This window comes from Haliotis cracherodii, unplaced genomic scaffold, assembly GCF_022045235.1.
Source record: "Haliotis cracherodii isolate W230 unplaced genomic scaffold, xgHalCrac1.p SCAF_12, whole genome shotgun sequence".
NCBI classification, from domain to species: domain Eukaryota; kingdom Metazoa; phylum Mollusca; class Gastropoda; order Lepetellida; family Haliotidae; genus Haliotis; species Haliotis cracherodii.
This window is the reverse complement of record NW_027266267.1, coordinates 5772206-5792183: the sequence shown is the minus strand read 5'-3', so window position 1 is coordinate 5792183 and position 19978 is coordinate 5772206. Positions and strand designations below refer to the sequence as shown.

Sequence of the window (19978 nt, the reverse complement as noted above, 5' to 3'; positions counted from 1 at the left end):
CAAACCTGCCATGATTGTGCATGAATTGTTCACAGACTAGGGGGAATTTATATGTGTAATAAGTAAGTTTTAACAAAACATGCATCTCAACTTTTTGAGTAAGCTCCTACAAGCTCCTAACTCATTTATTTCCTGAGAATATTCAAACAGAATTAATGGCCTACTCTTATTAATTAATCCGCTAATCAATGGCTGTGACCATTGTTAAGTGGGTAGACTGGCTGTGTTTGTTTAATTAATCCCACCTACTCCACTGTCTTACAATGGGTGTCTCACTAATGGGATGTCTTACTAATGGGATGTAACCCGCTTTACATATATCGTTCCATAGCTCAGCCAGAGTCTCTGTCCACCACGCCTTCTTCGTTTTTTTCCGTTTAGAGTTTACATAGGAAGATAAAACACGCTTCGTTGGAAGTACATTGTACATTTCACTTAAAACAGTTTCTTGAAATAGGTTAAAAGTATTGTCTATGTCACACTGTTCTTGATTAGATGATTCCAGCACTGATATGTGACGTGAGTTGTCAAGCAGGCTCAATTCAAACTGGGCTGACGGGTACGGTCTGTCTATTTAGGGCAGCACGCTATACACATAGCTCTGTTCATAACCCTAATTACTTTTGTTTTCTTATGAATTCTTTTCTGCCTTATAAACACAAACCTTTAATTCCCCCTCACCTGTGACGTGCTGTTGATGCATGAGTCATCCTATCTGACCACGTGACTTGGATCAGCCAATCAACTTCGGGTCCGCCTGGATCAACCGGATCAACCAAATCTACCTTCTGGCGACCAGTTATATACCACTGAGGTGAGGTGAGGTGAAATTCAGTTGTGCCACAGGTCCCGTACTGTACACAACCCTCCGAGCCTACCAAGCTCGGTTCGCTCACCAGCTTAAACTGCACGGTTGTCAATCACCCAGGCCCCTGGGACTGACAAATATGAACTTGGAAATGGAGATGGCGGACTTATGTCCATAAGTTACAATTGTTGAGAGTTCGCCCAACTCTCAAGAGAACCAGCCCAGTTCTCGAATGGGTCAGCCCAACCCAAATGAAGGGAATCCCTTCACTCTGGTCACCAGAAAAACTGCCAAAAAAACAGCCAACTTGACTTATAGTCAAGCCGCGCTAAATGTCCCTGACCGTTTTCAGGACAGATTCACGTTCTCAGGAACTAAAAACAAAGAAAATATCGATTATAGTGCCCTATGGGCTCAAGGCATGCTTAAACGCAAACAGCCTCAATCTAGCCCACCTAAGGCTAAAATGGTACAGAAAAGACAAAAAATGGTCTCATCAGAATCAAAGACACAGCAAAATAGAAGACCACAAACCAAATGGAAAAATGTAGTCTTTAGCGCAGACTTCTCCCAAGATCTTAATAAGATCCTAACAGCTCAAGATATTGCCAAAGAGCTGAAGCACAAAAATATTATTTGAATAAATAAGTGTGGAAGAGGGTATGTTGTTGTCGGGGACAACCTCACAGAGTCAATTGATATGCCCAAAAGCATAAACGGGATCAAACTAAAATGGGATACCCCAAAGTGGCTTAGCAATGTCAGATGTGCGGTACATCTTGACAAAAAAATTAATGACGACGAGCTTTATCAAATTGTCTGTCAAGCTCAAAAGAAAGTCACCCAACCTACATTCCTGTCGGCATTCAGGATCAAATCAATGGGCACAAACAACACACGAGTAGTGATACTCACATTACTTGGACAGTCAGTCCCCGGCCACCTTAATCTAGGTGGTAAGGACATAGAAACAATGCCATACAGGAAAAGGCCAACCCAATGCACAAACTGTATGCTCTATGGACATACGAAAACATCATGTAACCAGCCATCCAAGTGCAAAAACTGTTCCCGAGTTTCTTGCAAAGAAAACTGCAACACATGGTGTACAAACTGCAGGAAAGAGGGTCATTGATCCTTGGCGCCGAAATGTCCTAAACGCTTGCTCATCAGCAAACGTATAAATAAAATACCTACTCAGCAATCTGAATCCAAATCTATTCAACCCAATGAGGTCGAAAAAACCCAAGCGACTACTGATCACTCTACTGAGCAAACAATCGAATCTGTGAGCACTGAGCAAACAATCGAATCTGTGAGCACTGATCCGCCTGCTCACAGGCACAAAGCCACTGCAAAACGCAAGGGGAAAAAGACCCAAGCTCCCCAATCAAACCCCATGCCTTCTAATCCTCAAACTGAGGAACACAGCAAACGAATCAGTCAGGCTCAGAAAACACCAGCTCATGGTAAACAAAAGACTCAGAACACAAACAAAGTTGTAGAGTTCATTGCAACGGCATTGATCCAAATTACAAGCAGAAAAATGAGTGTCAAAGCCAAAGCCACCTGTATCCTCAAACTGGCTTCCAAAATAATGAAATACAAAGGAACAAAGAAACAGTTCCTAAATAGGGTATGCCCTAAAACTCAATAAGCGCTCATGTATAAATTATCATGGACTTGCTTTTACTACAGTGGAACGCAAATGGCCTTAAGAGCCACGGCAATGAACTGACTGCACTCGTCAAAAAAAAGGTGATCAAGCCTCATGTCATTCTAATACAGGAGACTAAATTTAGTGAAAAAGCCAAATTCACACTACCTGGGTACACCCAATATAGAAAAGACAGAAAAAGACTTATGCCTGGCAACAAGGGAGGAGGACTAATCACCCTTGTCCACGACAGCTGTACCTCCAAGAATATTGAAGCAAACGTAGGAAACCTTGAAACCCAAGCAATCTCCCTAAAACTGGCAAATGGCAACGAATTACGCATAGCTAACATATATCACAGGGTTACCCATGAAACGAACATGGAAGAGTTAACAAGACTAGCTCAAATAGTAGGCAAAAATGGGATAATCCTTGGTGACTTTAATGCCCACTGCCCTCTTTGGGAAGACAGGAATGATTCATGCAAATACGGCAAAATGGTAGAGAAATGGGTTGAGGACGACAATCTCATAACTCTGAACAACGGCAGTCACACACGTTATGACCAAGTCCACAACACGTGGAGTTCAATTGATCTTACAATTGCCACCAAACACCTCGCCTCACATTGCCAATGGCAAGTCCATGACGACACTTGGGGAAGCGATCACCTTCCTATACTCACCTACATAGGTAGCCCACCACAATTAGAGGAACAGCCCGATCCTCAGCCCACATGGGACTATGCAAAGGCTGAGTGGCCTAAATTCAGGAAGGAATGTTTATCATTCAAGTCCTCAGAAATTGCCTCGGATGATCCTGACCTTTTTTGCCAAAATCTCACCTCAGCAATTATTGCCGTAGCTGAAAAATCAATTCCAAAAAAAGACCACAAAACTGGCAAAACGCCGGTACCGTGGTGGAACAGGGAAATAGCAAAAGCTAGGAGAGTGAGAAAGAAAGCCCTAAATAGGTCAAAAAGGGATAAATCAGCCTTTGCCCAAGTCCGAGCAGCCAGGACGACAGTAAGACAACTCATAAACGATTCTAAAAAAGAGTCATGGCAGACATTCTGCAAATCCCTTAATGAGAAAACAAATGCTAAAACAGTCTGGAGCAAAATACACGCAATCAGGGGTAAGCGGAAACCCACAAAAATTCCCAAGTTAGCCAACGCCCATACAGTCAAAGAAAAGGCCAACATTCTAGCTGAGCACTTCTCATCTGTCAGCAGCAACACAAATTGCAGCGAAGAATTCAAACAGGAAAAAATGCTTATGCCTAAGATCTCAAAACGGCCGCAAAGCACGCATCTGGTATACAATATACCATTTACGGTGACAGAGTTTGATGATGCGATACAACATAGAAAAGGCACAATCAGCTACGAGATATTGAAAAACCTACCTGATCAAACCAAAGGCTTACTCACTGAGTTGTATAACACGATATGGTCCAAAGGAGAAGTCCCAAAAGCATGGAAACATGCTGCGGTTATCCCGCTGCTAAAGCAAGGGAAAGAAGAAGCCCTACCAAACTCTTATCGACCGATCTCACTCACCTCAAACATGTGCAAAGCCATGGAAGCCATGGTTACAAAAAGGCTCATGCATCATCTTGAAACTGGCAATCACATAAAACCTGACCAAAGTGGCTTCAGGAAGGGACACTCGTGTCTAGATCATATTCTAAGACTGGAAAATGAAATAAAAAAAGCCCAATTAAACAGACAATACCTAGCCGCAGTATTTCTGGACTTCAGCAAAGCCTTCGATATGGTATGGCATGACGGACTCCTCTCAAAACTATCACAAAATGGAGTTGAAGGGAACATGGCAAACTTCATAGACAGCTTCCTGCAAGACAGGTCGCTATCAGTTAAAATAGGGAACAATCCTATGGCACTGGACAATGGCACGCCACAAGGCAGCATCATAAGCCCAACCCTGTTTAATATCATGATCAATGATCTTTTTGACCATGTCAACTCTCCTACCCAAACTTCTAAGTTCGCTGATGACGGAGCAATATGGGTAAAGCACAGAGATATCTCACAAATCAGAAAAAAACTCCAGTCAGCCCTGGACGGAGTAGATCAATGGTGCAATAAATGGGGATTCACCCTTTCAAGTGAAAAAACGGTTGGAGTTCTATTCAAACGCCGGGGGAAAGATGCTATGATACCCCGTGTCTCCATAAAAGGCAAACCTATCAAATTCGAAAAATCTGCAATATTTCTTGGAGTTATCCTTGATCAACACCTCACTTGGCGCAAGCATATAGAATATGTGGAAAACAGATGTCAAAAAGACCTGAACGTATTACGGGCAATTTCAGGCACATCTTTGGGCACATCGAGGGACACTCAGCTGGACCTCTACAAAGCTCTTATCAGATTAAAAATTGACTATGGTTGTGAGGCTTTTCACTCAGCATCAAATACTGTCTTGAGGCGCCTAGACAGAATACAATACAAAGCCCTAATGCTGGCCACAGGCGCAGCGACAGGCACCTCACTAGAAGCACTACAAGTAGAAACAGGAGAACTCCCATTGAAACTAAGAAGAGAGCAGGCAATATTATCGTTCTGGGGACGAACATCAAACCCTTTGGTTAAAATGATATGGCAAGACAAAAACGCTCGAGATGAAGCCCTAGCTCGAAAAAATGCCTCACTAAAGCCATCTGGGATATTAGTGCGTGAACTCATTCGAAGTCACAATTGCGATGACATTCAGCCTCCAGAAAGTCACTACAAAGGTTTACACCCTCCCTGGACTTTACAAACTCCCAAAGTTGACACTGCTTTAACATCAGAAGTCACTAAAAGAGAAAACCCAACCCTTCTACGATCAGTAGCTATCACTAAAATTCAAACTACCTGGGACAGCTGGGCCCATATATACACTGATGGATCCAAGAATCCTATCAACAACAGTGCTGGTTACGGAATCCATATCCACAGCTCCAAACCCCAAGCACATTCAGTTCGCTTGCCTGATGGTCAGTCAGTATTCACGGCTGAATTGGAGGCAATTCATCATGCACTCAAACTCATACCGGAACTCCCGGAAGCAAAGGCAGTCGTCCTATCAGACTCGCTAAGTGCACTTCAGGCCATCAGTGGGAGAAACTCAAACTCCAGGCCAAACACAGTCAACAATATTCTATACGAATATACAAAACTATCGGACCAAGGGCAACAGGTGGAGCTGTGTTGGATCCCCTCTCACATAGATATTCATGGAAATGAAAAAGCAGACTCACTGGCGAAGCTAGCTCTAGACAAAGCGGATATACAGCTTATTCCCTTTAGTAAACTAGAGATAAAAAGCAAAAGCAAAGCCTCCATAGCAAAAAGATGGCAAGCCCAATGGGACGCAAGTAAGATCGGCAGATGGCTATACAAAATTCAACCCAAGGTCCAACAAAAGCCAAACTCATACTCAAATGAAAGGAAAATTGAAACTGCTATCTCACGCCTCAGACTTGGTCACAAAAAGCACTATGACAAGGTTTGCTCATCTTGCAATCAGGCTGAAACCATTGACCACCTGTTACTAGAATGTCAAGACCATGACCCAGCCCGGGCTAGGTTAAAACAAGAATTGCAGTTAGATCCGCTATCTGTCATAGATCTCCTAAAGCCAAGAGATGCAATAGCGAAGGCCAAACTAACTCTATTTCTGAGAGATGGACAGCTGCTCGAACGTATATAAACAGAGCAGCCAAGGATAAAAATGAAATCATATCAATATAAGAAAATAGAAATCATATCAATGCAAAAACAGAAATTATGTGAACACCGAAATCACAATAGATATGTGAACCCTTCTCACACACAGGAGTCCCAAAGAGGGACAGGTCAGCCGAAATTGCCTAGGCAGAAGGCGACCTCTTAAACACCTAATGCAACAACATGCAACAACACGAGGTGAAATTGGGTTAACGTCGCGTCCAAGATTATTGCACTTATATAGCGACATATAGCTGGAATATTGCTGTGTTCCGCGTTAAACAACCAACCAACCAACCAAATCATTTGTATTTATTTCTGTAAGCTCTTAGAATTGATTTTATATGTCCTTGAATCTAATGATAAGGGGTATGTTCACAAACAGGACAGTCGGCTCACATAAGGAATGTGACGTCCAGTTGTTCGACCATTTATCTTACTGTGTGTAATGTACAAGCCTTTTGTATATGTCGGTTGACAGTCAGATTTATCATATTGTACATGATGTATGCGATATAGAATACAAACGTAAAGATATACGTTATTGCTACACGAATTAACGTATATCACCACTGATCTTACTGACCGTTTGTTTAATGTGCAAAACCAAAATCTAAATTTCTAAAACCAAGTTCTAAATCACCTGTTTCGATTTGGCAACTTGATAGTTCGGGTGACGTCACCTATATTCGTGAGTCTGTTCCACGAAACTACTTCTTGTAGCATAATGGCTTAAATCTACCTTGTATGGCTACAAAATTGCATCTAGTCCATCTAAATGCATTGTATATTACTACATAGCCGTGACACGAAGTAATATAATTTCTGTCACTGGAGGAATGCAATTTCCCTACGTCCACCGACCGTATCCTCGTGCGAGAGACTACTTCGGGTATGACGTCACTTTGTTGACAATGAACAATTCTGAGGCGAGAGAGAGATGTGAGTTGTCATTCACGTATTTCTTGTATATTTTCTTACCTGAATGAAATAATAAAAACGATTAAATTATATTCTTGTAATGTAATAAATATTATTGTGTTTTTGTAATTGTGAAATTGTTCTTGATAAGTTGAATAATTAAAATTGTGTGGTTGGTGGTATTTGGCGTGATTCACGATTCGCTACCCAAAGCTCTACCCCAATAAGCACCCCCTGAACCGTTACACTGTGTTTTATCAAATAAGAGGACTGTATACGACATACGTCAGTATGGTTACGGAGTTTTTACAATTCATACTTTAAAAAAAAGATTGTTAAACGACAGGGATGATTGTATGGTAGCTGAAGTAGACATATTGATAGCCGTTGTTGACGAGAGTTGTATCCATCACTAGAATGTTACTATACTTTAAGGATTTCTGTGGCCAGTGACGGACATGATTCAAACCCCTTTCAAACTGACACCACATCAACGTTATTTGTGTACCGATGGCATAATTTTAACTGACAAGGTGGGGAAAATATTGTGGTTGTTCAAGCGAAAGGGACGACACTGTTTGTGTCTGCTGGGCGGCGCCTTTGATATCCCCCCAACATATATGGAATGTAATATGTTGTTGTTGCATTAAGCGTTTAAGAGGTCACGCTGACCTGTCCCTCTTTGGGACTCCTGTGTGTGAGTAGGGTACACATATCTATTGTGAGTTTGGTATTCACATAATTTCTGTTTTTGTATTGATATGATTTCTATTTTCTTATATTGATATGATTTTATTTTTATCCTTGGCTGCTCTGTTTATATGCGTTCGAGCAGCTGTCCATCTCTCAGAAATAGGGTTAGCTTGGCCTTCGCTATTGCATCTCTTGGCTTTAGGAGATCTATGACAGATAGCGGATCTAACTGCAATTCTTGTTTTAACCTAGCCCGGACTGGGGCATGGTCTTGACATTCTAGTGGCACGTGATCAATGGTTTCAGCCTGATTGCTAAGATGAACAAACCTTGTCATTGTGCTTTTTGTGACCGAGTCTGAGGCGTGGGGTGGCAATTTCAATTTTCCTTTCATTTGAATATGAGTTTGGTTTTTGGTGGACCTTGGGTTGAATTTTGTATAGCAATCTGCCGATATGTTTTTGTTATAATTTTTTTTTATTATAGGTGAGGACAGGCAGATTGTATAGGATATGTCGTTATAACGGTTCTTCTCAAACTGAGAGGGAGATTATAAATTTTTAACACGTCCAATTTTAATTCTGGAAACCCAAAAGTCCAGAAACTCTATGGTCTTTGCCCAGTCTCGGTTAAAGGTATTTACAAAATTAAACATGCCGTTTTCATGGGAACATACCAAGGAAGAAAAAATGAAAAAAAAATGGTTCAAAAACTCAATATTTAGACTATGTCGCCCATGGGCCTGCCCATGGGCGAAGGTGTGGCCCATGGGTAGGCCCATGGGCGAGAATATGTTCCTTTACTTAAAACTCTTGATTTTGTTTCGCAAATACATTTAATGTATTCATTCAAGTATCATGACACAAAAATTAACTAATTTTAACTTTATTCAACGATTTTATAGCGATATTGAAATATTTTGCCCATGGGCGAGAAAAAGGTTGGGCCCATGGGCGAGAATATGTTCCTTTACTTAAAACTCATGATTTTGTTTCGCAAATACATTTAATGTATTCATTCAAGTATCATGACACAAAATGTAACTCATTTTAACTTAATTCAACGATTTATAGCGATATTGAAATATTTCGCCCATGGGCGAGAAAAGGGTTTTGCCCATGGGCGAGACTATTTTCCTTTACTTTAAACTTATGTTTTTGTTTCGCAAATACATGCAGGTGTTCTTACCATTTTCATGGCACAAAATGTAACTCAATTTTACTCAATTCAGCTATTTTACAGATTTATTGCAATATTTCGCCCATGGGCGAGAAAAGGTTTTGCCCAGGGGCAGGCCCATGGGCGAGAATATTTCCCTTTGCTCAAAACTTGTGTTTTAGTGTCGCATATACATAAAGGTGTTCTTAGAAGTTTCATGTCACATAATTTAACAAATTTTAACTTAATTCAACTATTTTACGGCGTTATTGAAATATTTCGCTCTAGACGAGAAAGTTTGGCCCATGGGCGAGAATATGTTCCTTTGCTTAATAGTTTTAGTTTCGCAAATACATAAAGGTGTGTCTACAAGCATGACACATGATTCAACTATTTTACGGCGTTATTAAAATATTTCGCCCATGTTTTCGTCAGTCCCTTTAAAGCATCAACTAACTGTGTGCAAAGTATATTGTTTCATGTGAAATATACTTTATTTTATGTCATGACATTACTATTTAAAAAGGGCATTTGGTTGGATGTTTCCTTTAGTTCTACAAATTTCACCTGTTTTACATATTGTAGCGATCTTTAATGAACCCGGCCTTACCTCTCAAAACGTTTTGGCAGTTTATCATACGAATTCATGTGCGTGTACTCCAATTCATTGGAGTTATTTTCCAAAACATTAATTTTAGTTAGTTTCTATTTCATTTCCCATTTTATGTGTCGTTGATACATCATACTGTGCAATTACGTGACACTAGGTGTGCAATATACAGGTACGCGTGCGCGTATTTTAATGGAGAGAAACTATTCGTCTTTCAGTGCATAACGTTTGGCTGAATATCTTACATTCTAACGAAATCTCGAAATAATTATTTAATTACAATCAGTGTCGAACTGACAAGTGGGAATTATGTTTCAATGCGATTGAGGAAAACATGAGTGAATATTGTGACACTAAAGCAACTTTAAACTGCATTGTCACTTTTGTTATGAAAATGGTAATAGTTAAGAAAAACGTAACAGCCTTCTTATGATAATTCTCATATTCTCATTAGTACGTATGTCTAATTACAGTGTCGGCCTTATTTACGGGTGATTCTACAATACTTGCTGTCAATCAATCAATCAATCAATCAATCAATGTTTTATTCCAACAAACCACCATAGGTGGTACAGGAACAATACAAATAAAGTTATAACATAAACAATAAATTGTAGTGATCACTTGGTAAGTTGTAGATTATAGTGTTGTACTCATCTTCTGACAGCATTATTAATAATTCTTATAAATCTGGAGATATTTTTCACGATTAAGCAATTATTTGAGGTAAACCAAACTTTGAGCTTTGCGAGATTCGGCCATTTACAAAGATAAATTGGAATATAATGTGATCTCGTGGTATCAAAAAAGGAGCATTTAAATAAATAATGAAACTCGTCGGCTATCGCCGGTGAGCTACATAGGTTACAATTTCTATTGATTCTTGGTATATTTTTCCAGCGGCCTGTCACTACAGGTAAATAATGATTCGATGTCCGAAATGACATAATGGGTCGAGAGAAATAATCAGGTAGCAGGAGGTATTTTTCAAACGACGGTAGATCTTTGAACAATTTATAGTAATTACCTTTTGAACTTTTATCTATATCATCCCTCCATTGTTGTATGAAATGATCTTTAAGTACTGTTTCTACCATAGAGACAAGCCACTGTTTACAAACGCAACCAGGATTATCAAATTCATATGTCAAGCCACAACTGTTTAAAATACTTTTTATGTGAGATATCCATACGTTACTATTACTAATATTGAGGGTGTGATCTAATTTGAACAGTTTAAGGATGCGTGATGACAACTTGAAAGGAGAAGATATGGTTTCTAAATTATACCAAAATGAAATCATTCTTTTAGCAATTGTAATGTTCACAGGAAAACGTCCAAGTTCACCGTAAACCATAAAGTTAGGAGTTGATGATCGCAACCCAGTAGCAAACTTTAGAAATTTAAGGTGATATTTTTCAATGTTTATAACATTTTCACAACCCCATATTTCACATCCATACAAGGCTATAGGTAGTATTAAGATATCAAACAATTGGATTACAGTATCAAGTGCTAGATTGAGGTTTCTTGATTTTTTCAGGAGTGCAAACATGGCCTTTTTAGAGCTAGACAGTAAATCGTTTATTGCGGTATTAAATCTCCTATTGCGATGAAAGTTGATACCTAGATATGTATAATTATCTACAATTTCAATTGGTTTAGAATCAAATTGAAAGGATAATTTAGATTTTTTACCCACGCCTCCTCCAAATATAACAATCTTAGTTTTGGCAATGTTAACATTGAGTTTCCACACATCGCAGTATTTTTTCAACACATCAAGAGAATTTTGGAGATCTTTCTGGGATTCACCTAAAAGTATCGCATCATCTGCGTACAACAAAATAAAGAATTTAATACACATATACACATAATCATCATGAACACAACTGATGTCAACGCTCCTACAAACTTTGCTCTCAAGATATACATCTAAATCATTGAGAAAAATCGAAAATAATAATGGAGAGAGATTTTCTCCTTGTCGAACCCCGGAATAACTATTAAAGAAGTTAGAAATTTGGTTATCAACCATAACGCAAGATTTTATATAACTGTACATGTTTTTCACTAACTTGAGAAATCTCCCCTCTATATTGTATGATAACATCTTGTACCATAGGCCTACTCTCCAAATACTGTCGAATGATTTTGTGAAATCGATAAAAGCACAAAAAAGTTTTCGTTTTGATTTTTTGAAATACTGATTTAGCATATTTAAGATGAATATATTATCAAGTGTTGACATATTTTCTCGAAAGCCAGCCTGTGATGAGCTAAGAATTTCATTTGATTCTAAGTAACTATTTAATCTGGAATTCAAAAGACAAGTAAATAACTTTCCTAAGCAGCTCAGAATGGTAATGGGCCTGTAAGAGTTCGGATCAAGAGAGTCACCTTTTTTCTTATATATTGGGCGATCACTCCCGTCAACCAAGAGTCAGGGATAACACCAGTGGATAAAATCAAATTAAAAAATGAAACGTAAAAGTCACCCAGAATATCAATTGAATCAATCAAATAAGCATTTTCAATTAAGTCAAGGCCTGAGGATTTATTACGCTTCAGTCACGAGATAGCTGAGCGTATTTCTTCTAAAGTAATATCTCTGTTGAGAGTCGAGTTATCATATGAACAGGGGTTGAGATCTTCTTCTATAACATCATTGTCGCCGAGGTATGAGGTATTACTCGATTTGAAAAAAATATGAAATTACAATTACAATCTGCCACACCACGCGTGAATAAACAGTTATGCAGGTGTTGCTGTGGGCAAATACCTAGCCTGTACATGTATATTTTTGTGGATACATGTGTTGGCCTGAAAATTTGAACATGCTAATTCAATCCAAAATCGTATAATTATTTTTAATATAAACCGTATTTTAATTTGTTCTTGCACTGCATCATATCGTGTATTTCATCTGTATATGTGTAATGTGTATGTGTATAAATGACTACACCTATACCGCATATTCTGCAACACACTATAATTAATCACCTTGTTATTGTCTCTCCATTTACCTTGGCTGACTGCACTAATACCCTTTTAACAGTGGATACCGATATCAGTATACATGTAGGCTTTTTGTTCAAAAAGGAATACGCAGGAAATTATATGAAACAATTAACTGAGTACTAATTACATGTTTGAATGTTATCAGTTTCACGTTCTGAGATACAGTTATGTAAGCATCTTCTACAATTAACTATACATGTATATAATAAAATACAAAACTCTCTGCCGTAATTGTTTGTGGAAATCATTCGATCAAGTAAAAATGACTGCGTGACAAGACGAATCAACTATTTATACCCGATAAAAGAAACTGCCTTATTTTAGGAACAGTGCTACAACAAGACATTTGAAATTTCTTACAAGCAGATACATTAGAGACAGTGACTAGACTACAGGTACGTAATCCGTATCAATCAAAGGTGTAAAAAAAATGAAAATCATATCTGTCGGAGATCTACCAAATTACCAAGTTTTATCATTACTATATTTATTACAATGCAAATACTTTTGTGATACATTTTTTAGAGGAGAGGGCATACACACAAGTATATTGCTTCCGTGTGTGAATGCAGGTTGTACTTGGTATCTCAGTTCTCAGTTTCATACCGGTAATATAACTTGCTATTCGTCAGTTTACAACACACATAACAGGGTCAAACAATTTTAGGCACCGCTTTTGCAAGTTATTTAGTACAATAATGTTTTATTAAAATCTATTTCAATTTTTTTTCACCATTTTCCCTATTGACAGTCGTTGTTACGTGCGTCACTAGGTAATTAGTACGGATTGACCTTGTTTATTGTTACTGTGTAACTATGACCTGTGTATGACCTATTAGACTGTGATCTGTGTATGACCTGTGTATGACCAGTGTAACTATGATCTGTGTATGACCAGTGTAACTATGATCTGTGTATGACCAGTGTAACTATGATCTGTGTATGACCTATGTGACTGTGATCTGTGTATGACCTGTGTAACTATGATCTGTGTATGACCTATTAGACTGTGATCTGTGTATGACCAGTGTAACTATGATCTGTGTATGACCTATTAGACTGTGATCTGTGTATGACCAGTGTAACTATGATCTGTGTATGACCTGTGTGACTATGATCTGTGTATGACCTATTAGACTGTGATCTGTGTATGACCTGTGTGACTATGATCTGTGTATGACCAGTGTAACTATGATCTGTGTATGACCTATGTGACTGTGATCTGTGTATGACCTGTGTAACTATGATCTGTATATGACCTGTGTAACTATGATCTGTGTACGACCTGTGTAAATATGACCTGTGTATGACCTGTGTAACTATGATCTGTGTATGACCTGTGTAACTATGATCTGTGTATGACCTGTGTAACTATGATCTGTGTATGACCTATGTGACTGTGATCTGTGTATGACCTGTGTAACTATGATCTGTATATGACCTGTGTAACTATGATCTGTGTACGACTTGTGTAAATATGACCTGTGTAACTATGATCTGTGTACGACCTGTGTAAATATGACCTGTGTATGCCCTGTAAAACTACGATCTGTGTACACATTGACTTTTGTTCCAGTTAGTTGTCCACACATGTAAGATAGACACATTGTGTCACATGTCCTAGAACACAACATCTTTATTTCGGTGTACTCCATATGACGTGTGTGGTGAGATAGGCAAGTCTCAGGACAATTACCCCTGTGTTGATGAATAGGGATAACGCGCAACCTCTTTTTTCGTTCACAGGTCATTTCCAGGACGAAAAGATAACAAACACATTATGAGGTGGCTCACCGATCGGAAGATACGAATATTTGTGGGTAGGTTCTATCCTATGGATTCAAATCTACCTTATCCATTGGATTTCCTGACATGAAAGTCTTGAGAAGAGGTTGAAAGTATATTTGTTTTTTCGTTTGTTTTTTTTCTTCATTCTTTTTTTGAGAGATTGAACTGTCATACATTTACTTTGTTAATTGCAGGTGCGGCCATACTGACAGCATTGGTAATTCTCGGAGTTACAGTCAATAACGGTTTACATCGGAGTGTACAACAATCATGTAAGTTATTTTTAAACATCATTTTAAAAAATAGACTTGCCTTTGCATGTGTTTGTGACGGGTGTCACCGGTGGGGCAGGATATGATCACTTTTTCGCGAGCAGTTGGTATCATTAATATTTGATAATAATTCATAAACACATGCTCATGATATATTCGGAATTGTGCAATCGACTCTGCTTTATGTAGAGATTTCTATTAGTTATGGAAAGAGTTTTGTCGCTTTATTCTTAAGATTGGTCTGACCCGTGAAGATTCCGGGGTAGAATAGGTCTTCAGCAACCCATGCTTGACGTAAAAGGTGACTCTGCTTGTCGTAAAAGGCGACTTACGGGATCGGGTGGTCAGGCTCACTGACTTGGTTGATGCATGTCATCGATCACAATTGTGTAGATCAATACTCATGATGTCAATCACTGGATTGTCTGGTCCGGGTTATTTACAGACCGCCGTCATATAGCTGGAATATTGCTGAGTGCGACGTTAAACAACAAAGCAACCAACTTAAGACTTAATATTCTTTGAGTTTATGGAGGCATATGCGTACAATCTGATGAGCACAATGTGTCCATAGACGAAATGTGGTTTGTACGTTTATTCTTCCACAAATACAAAATTATATTGAAGTCAATTCTTATAAATTAATAGGTCACAAATAAACACGCCACAGACTGTTTATTTAAATCGTCAATATAAAAACAGTGTAGGCGATTATATGAAATCAGTGGCATTGCTCGGTGCAATGATCCAATACCAACTCGCCCTATCTACACTGCAAAAAAAACCCCATCTATACAAGCTTGTATATGCTTTGGAAAGATGATATTTCCAAAGCATATACAAGATTGGAATGATGATATATACAAAAATATACATGTTTGTATATATGACATATACAAAAATATACAATTTTTTATATATAATGTATCCAAATTTGTTTTCTTTGTATATATTGGTAAAGGGAGATAATTGTTATGCATTCGTGTATAATTATTATATATGTGCAAAATGAAGTGTTTTAAGTTGAACACTGTGTGTCTTTGCGTATGATGGTTAAGTGGGGACAATTGCTATGTATTGTTCTATAATTGTTTTGTATGTGTAAAATAGTATTTGCAAGTTCCAAAACAAATGATATAGTGGCGGGTAACATTACTGGAATGTTTAATTAGTATTCCACACTGTTAGCGGGAGTACATACTCTCCCTGCAATGATATTGACGGGTAAGCGATTGAGGCGTCTGGTACTTTTCCTGGCGCGGTGCTTGGTATGTGAGTAGACGTTATGGTCAAATGCACAGAGAGGATTAGCTGTCGGGGGTGATTGCATTGGCGGTGACTTCTGTTTTGAAAGTGTTGAAATCGATTGGTGCCGAGCTTGGATTCGTTTGTACGGGGAGGCCGCGATGTGATTTGTAACATGCTCTCGTGCACATAGCAGATTAGCCAACAGAGTGGATTACACAGAGGATGAAAACTATTTTATTTTATCATTACTTAAAAGTGTTGAATTTGGTTTGTTCTGAGCTGTCGGTTTAATTGTAGGGTATACATTGTTATAATGTCAAATGTCGGCGGAACGCGGAAAATCACGTTTTTAAAAAAGGGCAGTCCTTGGAAAAATCCTCTTCAAAATATAATCAAAGATTTGTTTTTGAAATACTCCGAAAATATCGTGTTGCCGGACAACCGTGGCGGATTGTCCTCTTTTCGATCAGAGCCCGCTATCAGTGCTAAACAACCTCTAACTGGACAAGTCCTTTTTAGTGGAATGATGCCGATAGGCGACAAAAGAAAATTGTATGAAGTCACTTTTTATTTCACATTGCCATAACACTAACAGTACTAATTTATTATTTCTGCATCATTGCATTAGTTCTTATAGTATACACCAGCAGGTATTTGATGATTTCAAAGAAATCTAATATTGGAAGAGTTCATTCCTAGCATGGGTATGTTGTTTTCATTGTGTAGGCATTATTCAACACTGCTTTACTTTTTTGTAGGCAATAGTAACTGTAGGCAAAAGTGGTCGGAGGCATTAGTGTCTGGAACCCAGGTGGCCGGGTGCGCGGAAGCTGTTCCCGATTTTTTAAAAGTACTGATTTAACTCTGAAATTTTAATGCATCCGCCATCTTTGTTTATTTGACTTTTGCCACTGTTAGATTTGTTGGTATCAATATTGTCCAAACGGTACGAAATTGCTTAAAATGCAATCAAATGTTTAAAACATTTCTGGGGTCTCAGCCTTATATCGTTAGCAAAGTCAACAAACTACGACCGTAAATGTAATGTACAACAGGCGCAAGAAAATTAAAAAAATACTTACTAATACAAATGCATGCTTATACCTGTACTTTTTAGAACCAGAAATTGACACATTGACGTATTCAGATTAAATTGATATTTTCTTTACTTCAGTCACTAACCCACTCACATATAAATTACCTACCTACCATCTCTCCTGGTCAATTGCTGTGAAAACATTGTCATCTGATTAAGTTTACATAAATGCCTATTAAGTACACATCTAATTAGTTTTAAAACATGCATATCCTGTTATTTAAATTGAGAAGACGAAGGCTTGACACAAGATCATGTAACCGGAACCTTCAGTGAATGTGCCTTTGAGAAGATATGACTTTAAAGTAAAGTGCTATTTGGTACATTACAAACAGTTTTGATATTCTGGAAGGCCCCAAAATCTACCCGGGTATACTTTGAAGGTGTGTGTGTGTGTGTGTGGGGGGGGGGGGGGGGGGGTATACTTTCAGACAAGAAACGGTTTTCATGAACGGCACATATTAACATGTTAGTTCATGTTCGAACGGGAAGACTCGCTATTAAGATAACTACAATGCCAAAACTAACTACGGAGGTCCAAGAAACGGTTCTCACGACCCGCATGTATGATCTTGTTAATTCTGGTTCAAGTATATTATGAGTGGATAAATGTTTTATGTCATAATGCGACTATAAAGTCAGTAGGACTACCGTTAAGATTTGTATATATTTTGCCTTTACAAGTGGGCAGAGATGAAAAAGCAGTGTGTGGTTTGGAAATGGCAATTCATTTAACAAGATCTTCTTTTAAAGAAGTAAGACGAGTTCTATGGATGAACAACTTCTTTATTACAATTAGTGCAACGTTTCGGTGTAGATCCTAACACCTTTATCAAGCAATAGATGGATAGGGCTTTTACTTACTTACTTACTTTGGAGATTTAACGTGCGCTTTCCGACTGATGCGTATTTCGAACACAGGCCCGGCCAGGCCATTTAATGTGTTTCCGAAAGGGGCGAAAGTGGTCTGTGCAACCCAAGAGGGGGCTTTAGGGGTTGCTTATATAGAATTTGGGAATTTTGAGATTTGGAATAGATGCCGATGGGGTTGGGGAGGAGAACTAAGGGAGCTGGGTATGGTGGATGTTTGTGTGTTTATGTAATTTTGATTTGGTGGATTATAGTGTTTTTAGATGCGTTTCATTAGTTCCGTTTTGATTAAGAATACGCCTAAGGCCTTGAAGTTTTCTAGTTTATTTTGTGGGTTTAGTATTGCTTCTAGAGTGAGAGCCTTGTTTAGATTGAGGGTGGTTTGTAATGCGGTTCGATGTGTTAGGTAGTGTGTGCAGTGGATGAGTGTGTGTTCTGGGGTTTCTGGTTGTTTGCAGTGTGGGCAGTTACCTGTAGTGTGTTTTTAAATTTTTTTTAGGTGGTTATTTAAGTTGGTGTGTCCTGTTTGGAGTTTAGTGATTACTCTGTCGATTTTGTTTGATGGGTGGAGAATTTTTGGTTTGGTTAGTGGTTTGCTGAGCACTCTTTTGATTTGGCTATTTGAGTTTAGACATAGGTTATGCCATTTTTTTGTGATTTTTTGTTTGTTTACACTTTTAATTTCTGATTTTGGGATGGGTAAGTTTAAGCTTATTTCTGGGATTTTGAGGGATAGTTTAGCTGCTTTATCGGCGTTTTCATTACCGTATATTCCTACGTGGGCGGGTATCCAAAAGAAGGTTATTTGTTTGCCTGCCTTAGTTAGGTCGTTGGAGCTTTTAAGTATTTGATTTATTAATTTAGGTCGGTTTTTGGTATTTTTGTTTTGGAGGGCTTGCAGTCCTCTTAGGGAGTCGGTAAGTATTAGGATTTTATTGTGGTTTTTGGATTCTTGACTATGGAGGGCTGAGGCCATGCCCATTAGTTTTGCCGTGAATATTGATTGGTTATATGGGAGTCGGAAGGATTGTGTGGTTTTAGTTGGTTGTGTGGTATGGACTCCGAAACCCGTGTGTTTGGAGGTCGGATCTGAGGATCCGTCCGTGTAAATGTGACACCAATTTGGCCAATTTTTGTGTATGTATGCTAGTGTGGTAGTTTTAGCTATGTTTGGGTCGGTTTGTTTATTTATTTGGCTAGCTAGTGTTGTGTCTATTTTGGGTATTTTAAGTTTAGGGGTGAAGATATTTGATTGTTTGCAGTTTTGTTTAAGATTTTTAATTTGGTGTTCATTTAGGTAGTTTGTTATTCTTTGGGATATTGGGGTAAGTAAGGGGTGTTTACGAGCTAGAGCTTGGTTTTGGGGGCTGATATTTTGGTTTATTAAGTTTTGGATTAGAGGGTTTGATTGGGATGCGGCCCAGAAATTTAAGCTTAGCTGTTCCCTGCGTAGACTTAATGGCATTTCTCCTGTTAAGGCCTGAAGTGAAGTGTTGGAGGTGCCATGTTGGGTGCGTGTAATTAGTTTGAGAGCCTGATATTGTATTGAGTCAAGTTTTTTTAGATAGAGAGTTGTTTAGGGTGTTGTATATTGCGCAGCCGTAGTCTAGTTTTGATCTAATTAGTGATATGTAGAGTGATAGGAGAGTATCTTTGGAGGCTCCCGAGTTTGAGCCAGTTAGGCATCTTAGGGTGTTTAGGTCTTTACTGCATTTAGTTGTTAGGTTTTGGATGTGAGCATCCCAGGTGAGATGTTCATCGAAAATAAGTCCTAAGAATTTGGTTTGTTTTTTAAATTTGATTGTTTGGTTGTTTAGCTGGAGGATTGGGGAGGCGGGTTTCATGTTTTTATGTTTGAATACTATTCCTTTTGTTTTTTTCTGAGTAAAGGGAGAAGCCCCATTTGTCAGCCCATTGTTGTATTTTATTAAGAGATGTTTGGAGTAAAGTTTGGGCAATTTTAATGCTTTTAGTGCGGATCCATAGGGCTCCATCATCTGCGAATTTGGATGTGTTTATTTTAGGGGATAGGCCCTCGAATAGATCGTTTATCATTATATTAAAGAGTGTGGGGCTGAGGATACTGCCCTGGGAGTGCC

At 38.5% G+C, this 19978-nt stretch overlaps 1 protein-coding gene across 1 annotated transcript in view; it reads left to right on the top strand.

Annotated features, from left to right (window-relative positions):
- The first annotated feature begins 762 nt into the window (after positions 1-762).
- The window catches only part of LOC139457467 (uncharacterized), a 36496-nt gene continuing 17280 nt past the window's right edge, over positions 763-19978 (top strand). The window contains exons 1-3 of the mRNA XM_071238856.1: positions 763-814; positions 14352-14425; positions 14588-14665. Of these exons, the coding sequence (XP_071094957.1) occupies positions 14386-14425; positions 14588-14665 (118 nt within the window). The 5' untranslated portion in view covers positions 763-814; positions 14352-14385. The remainder of the gene's footprint in view (positions 815-14351; positions 14426-14587; positions 14666-19978) is intronic.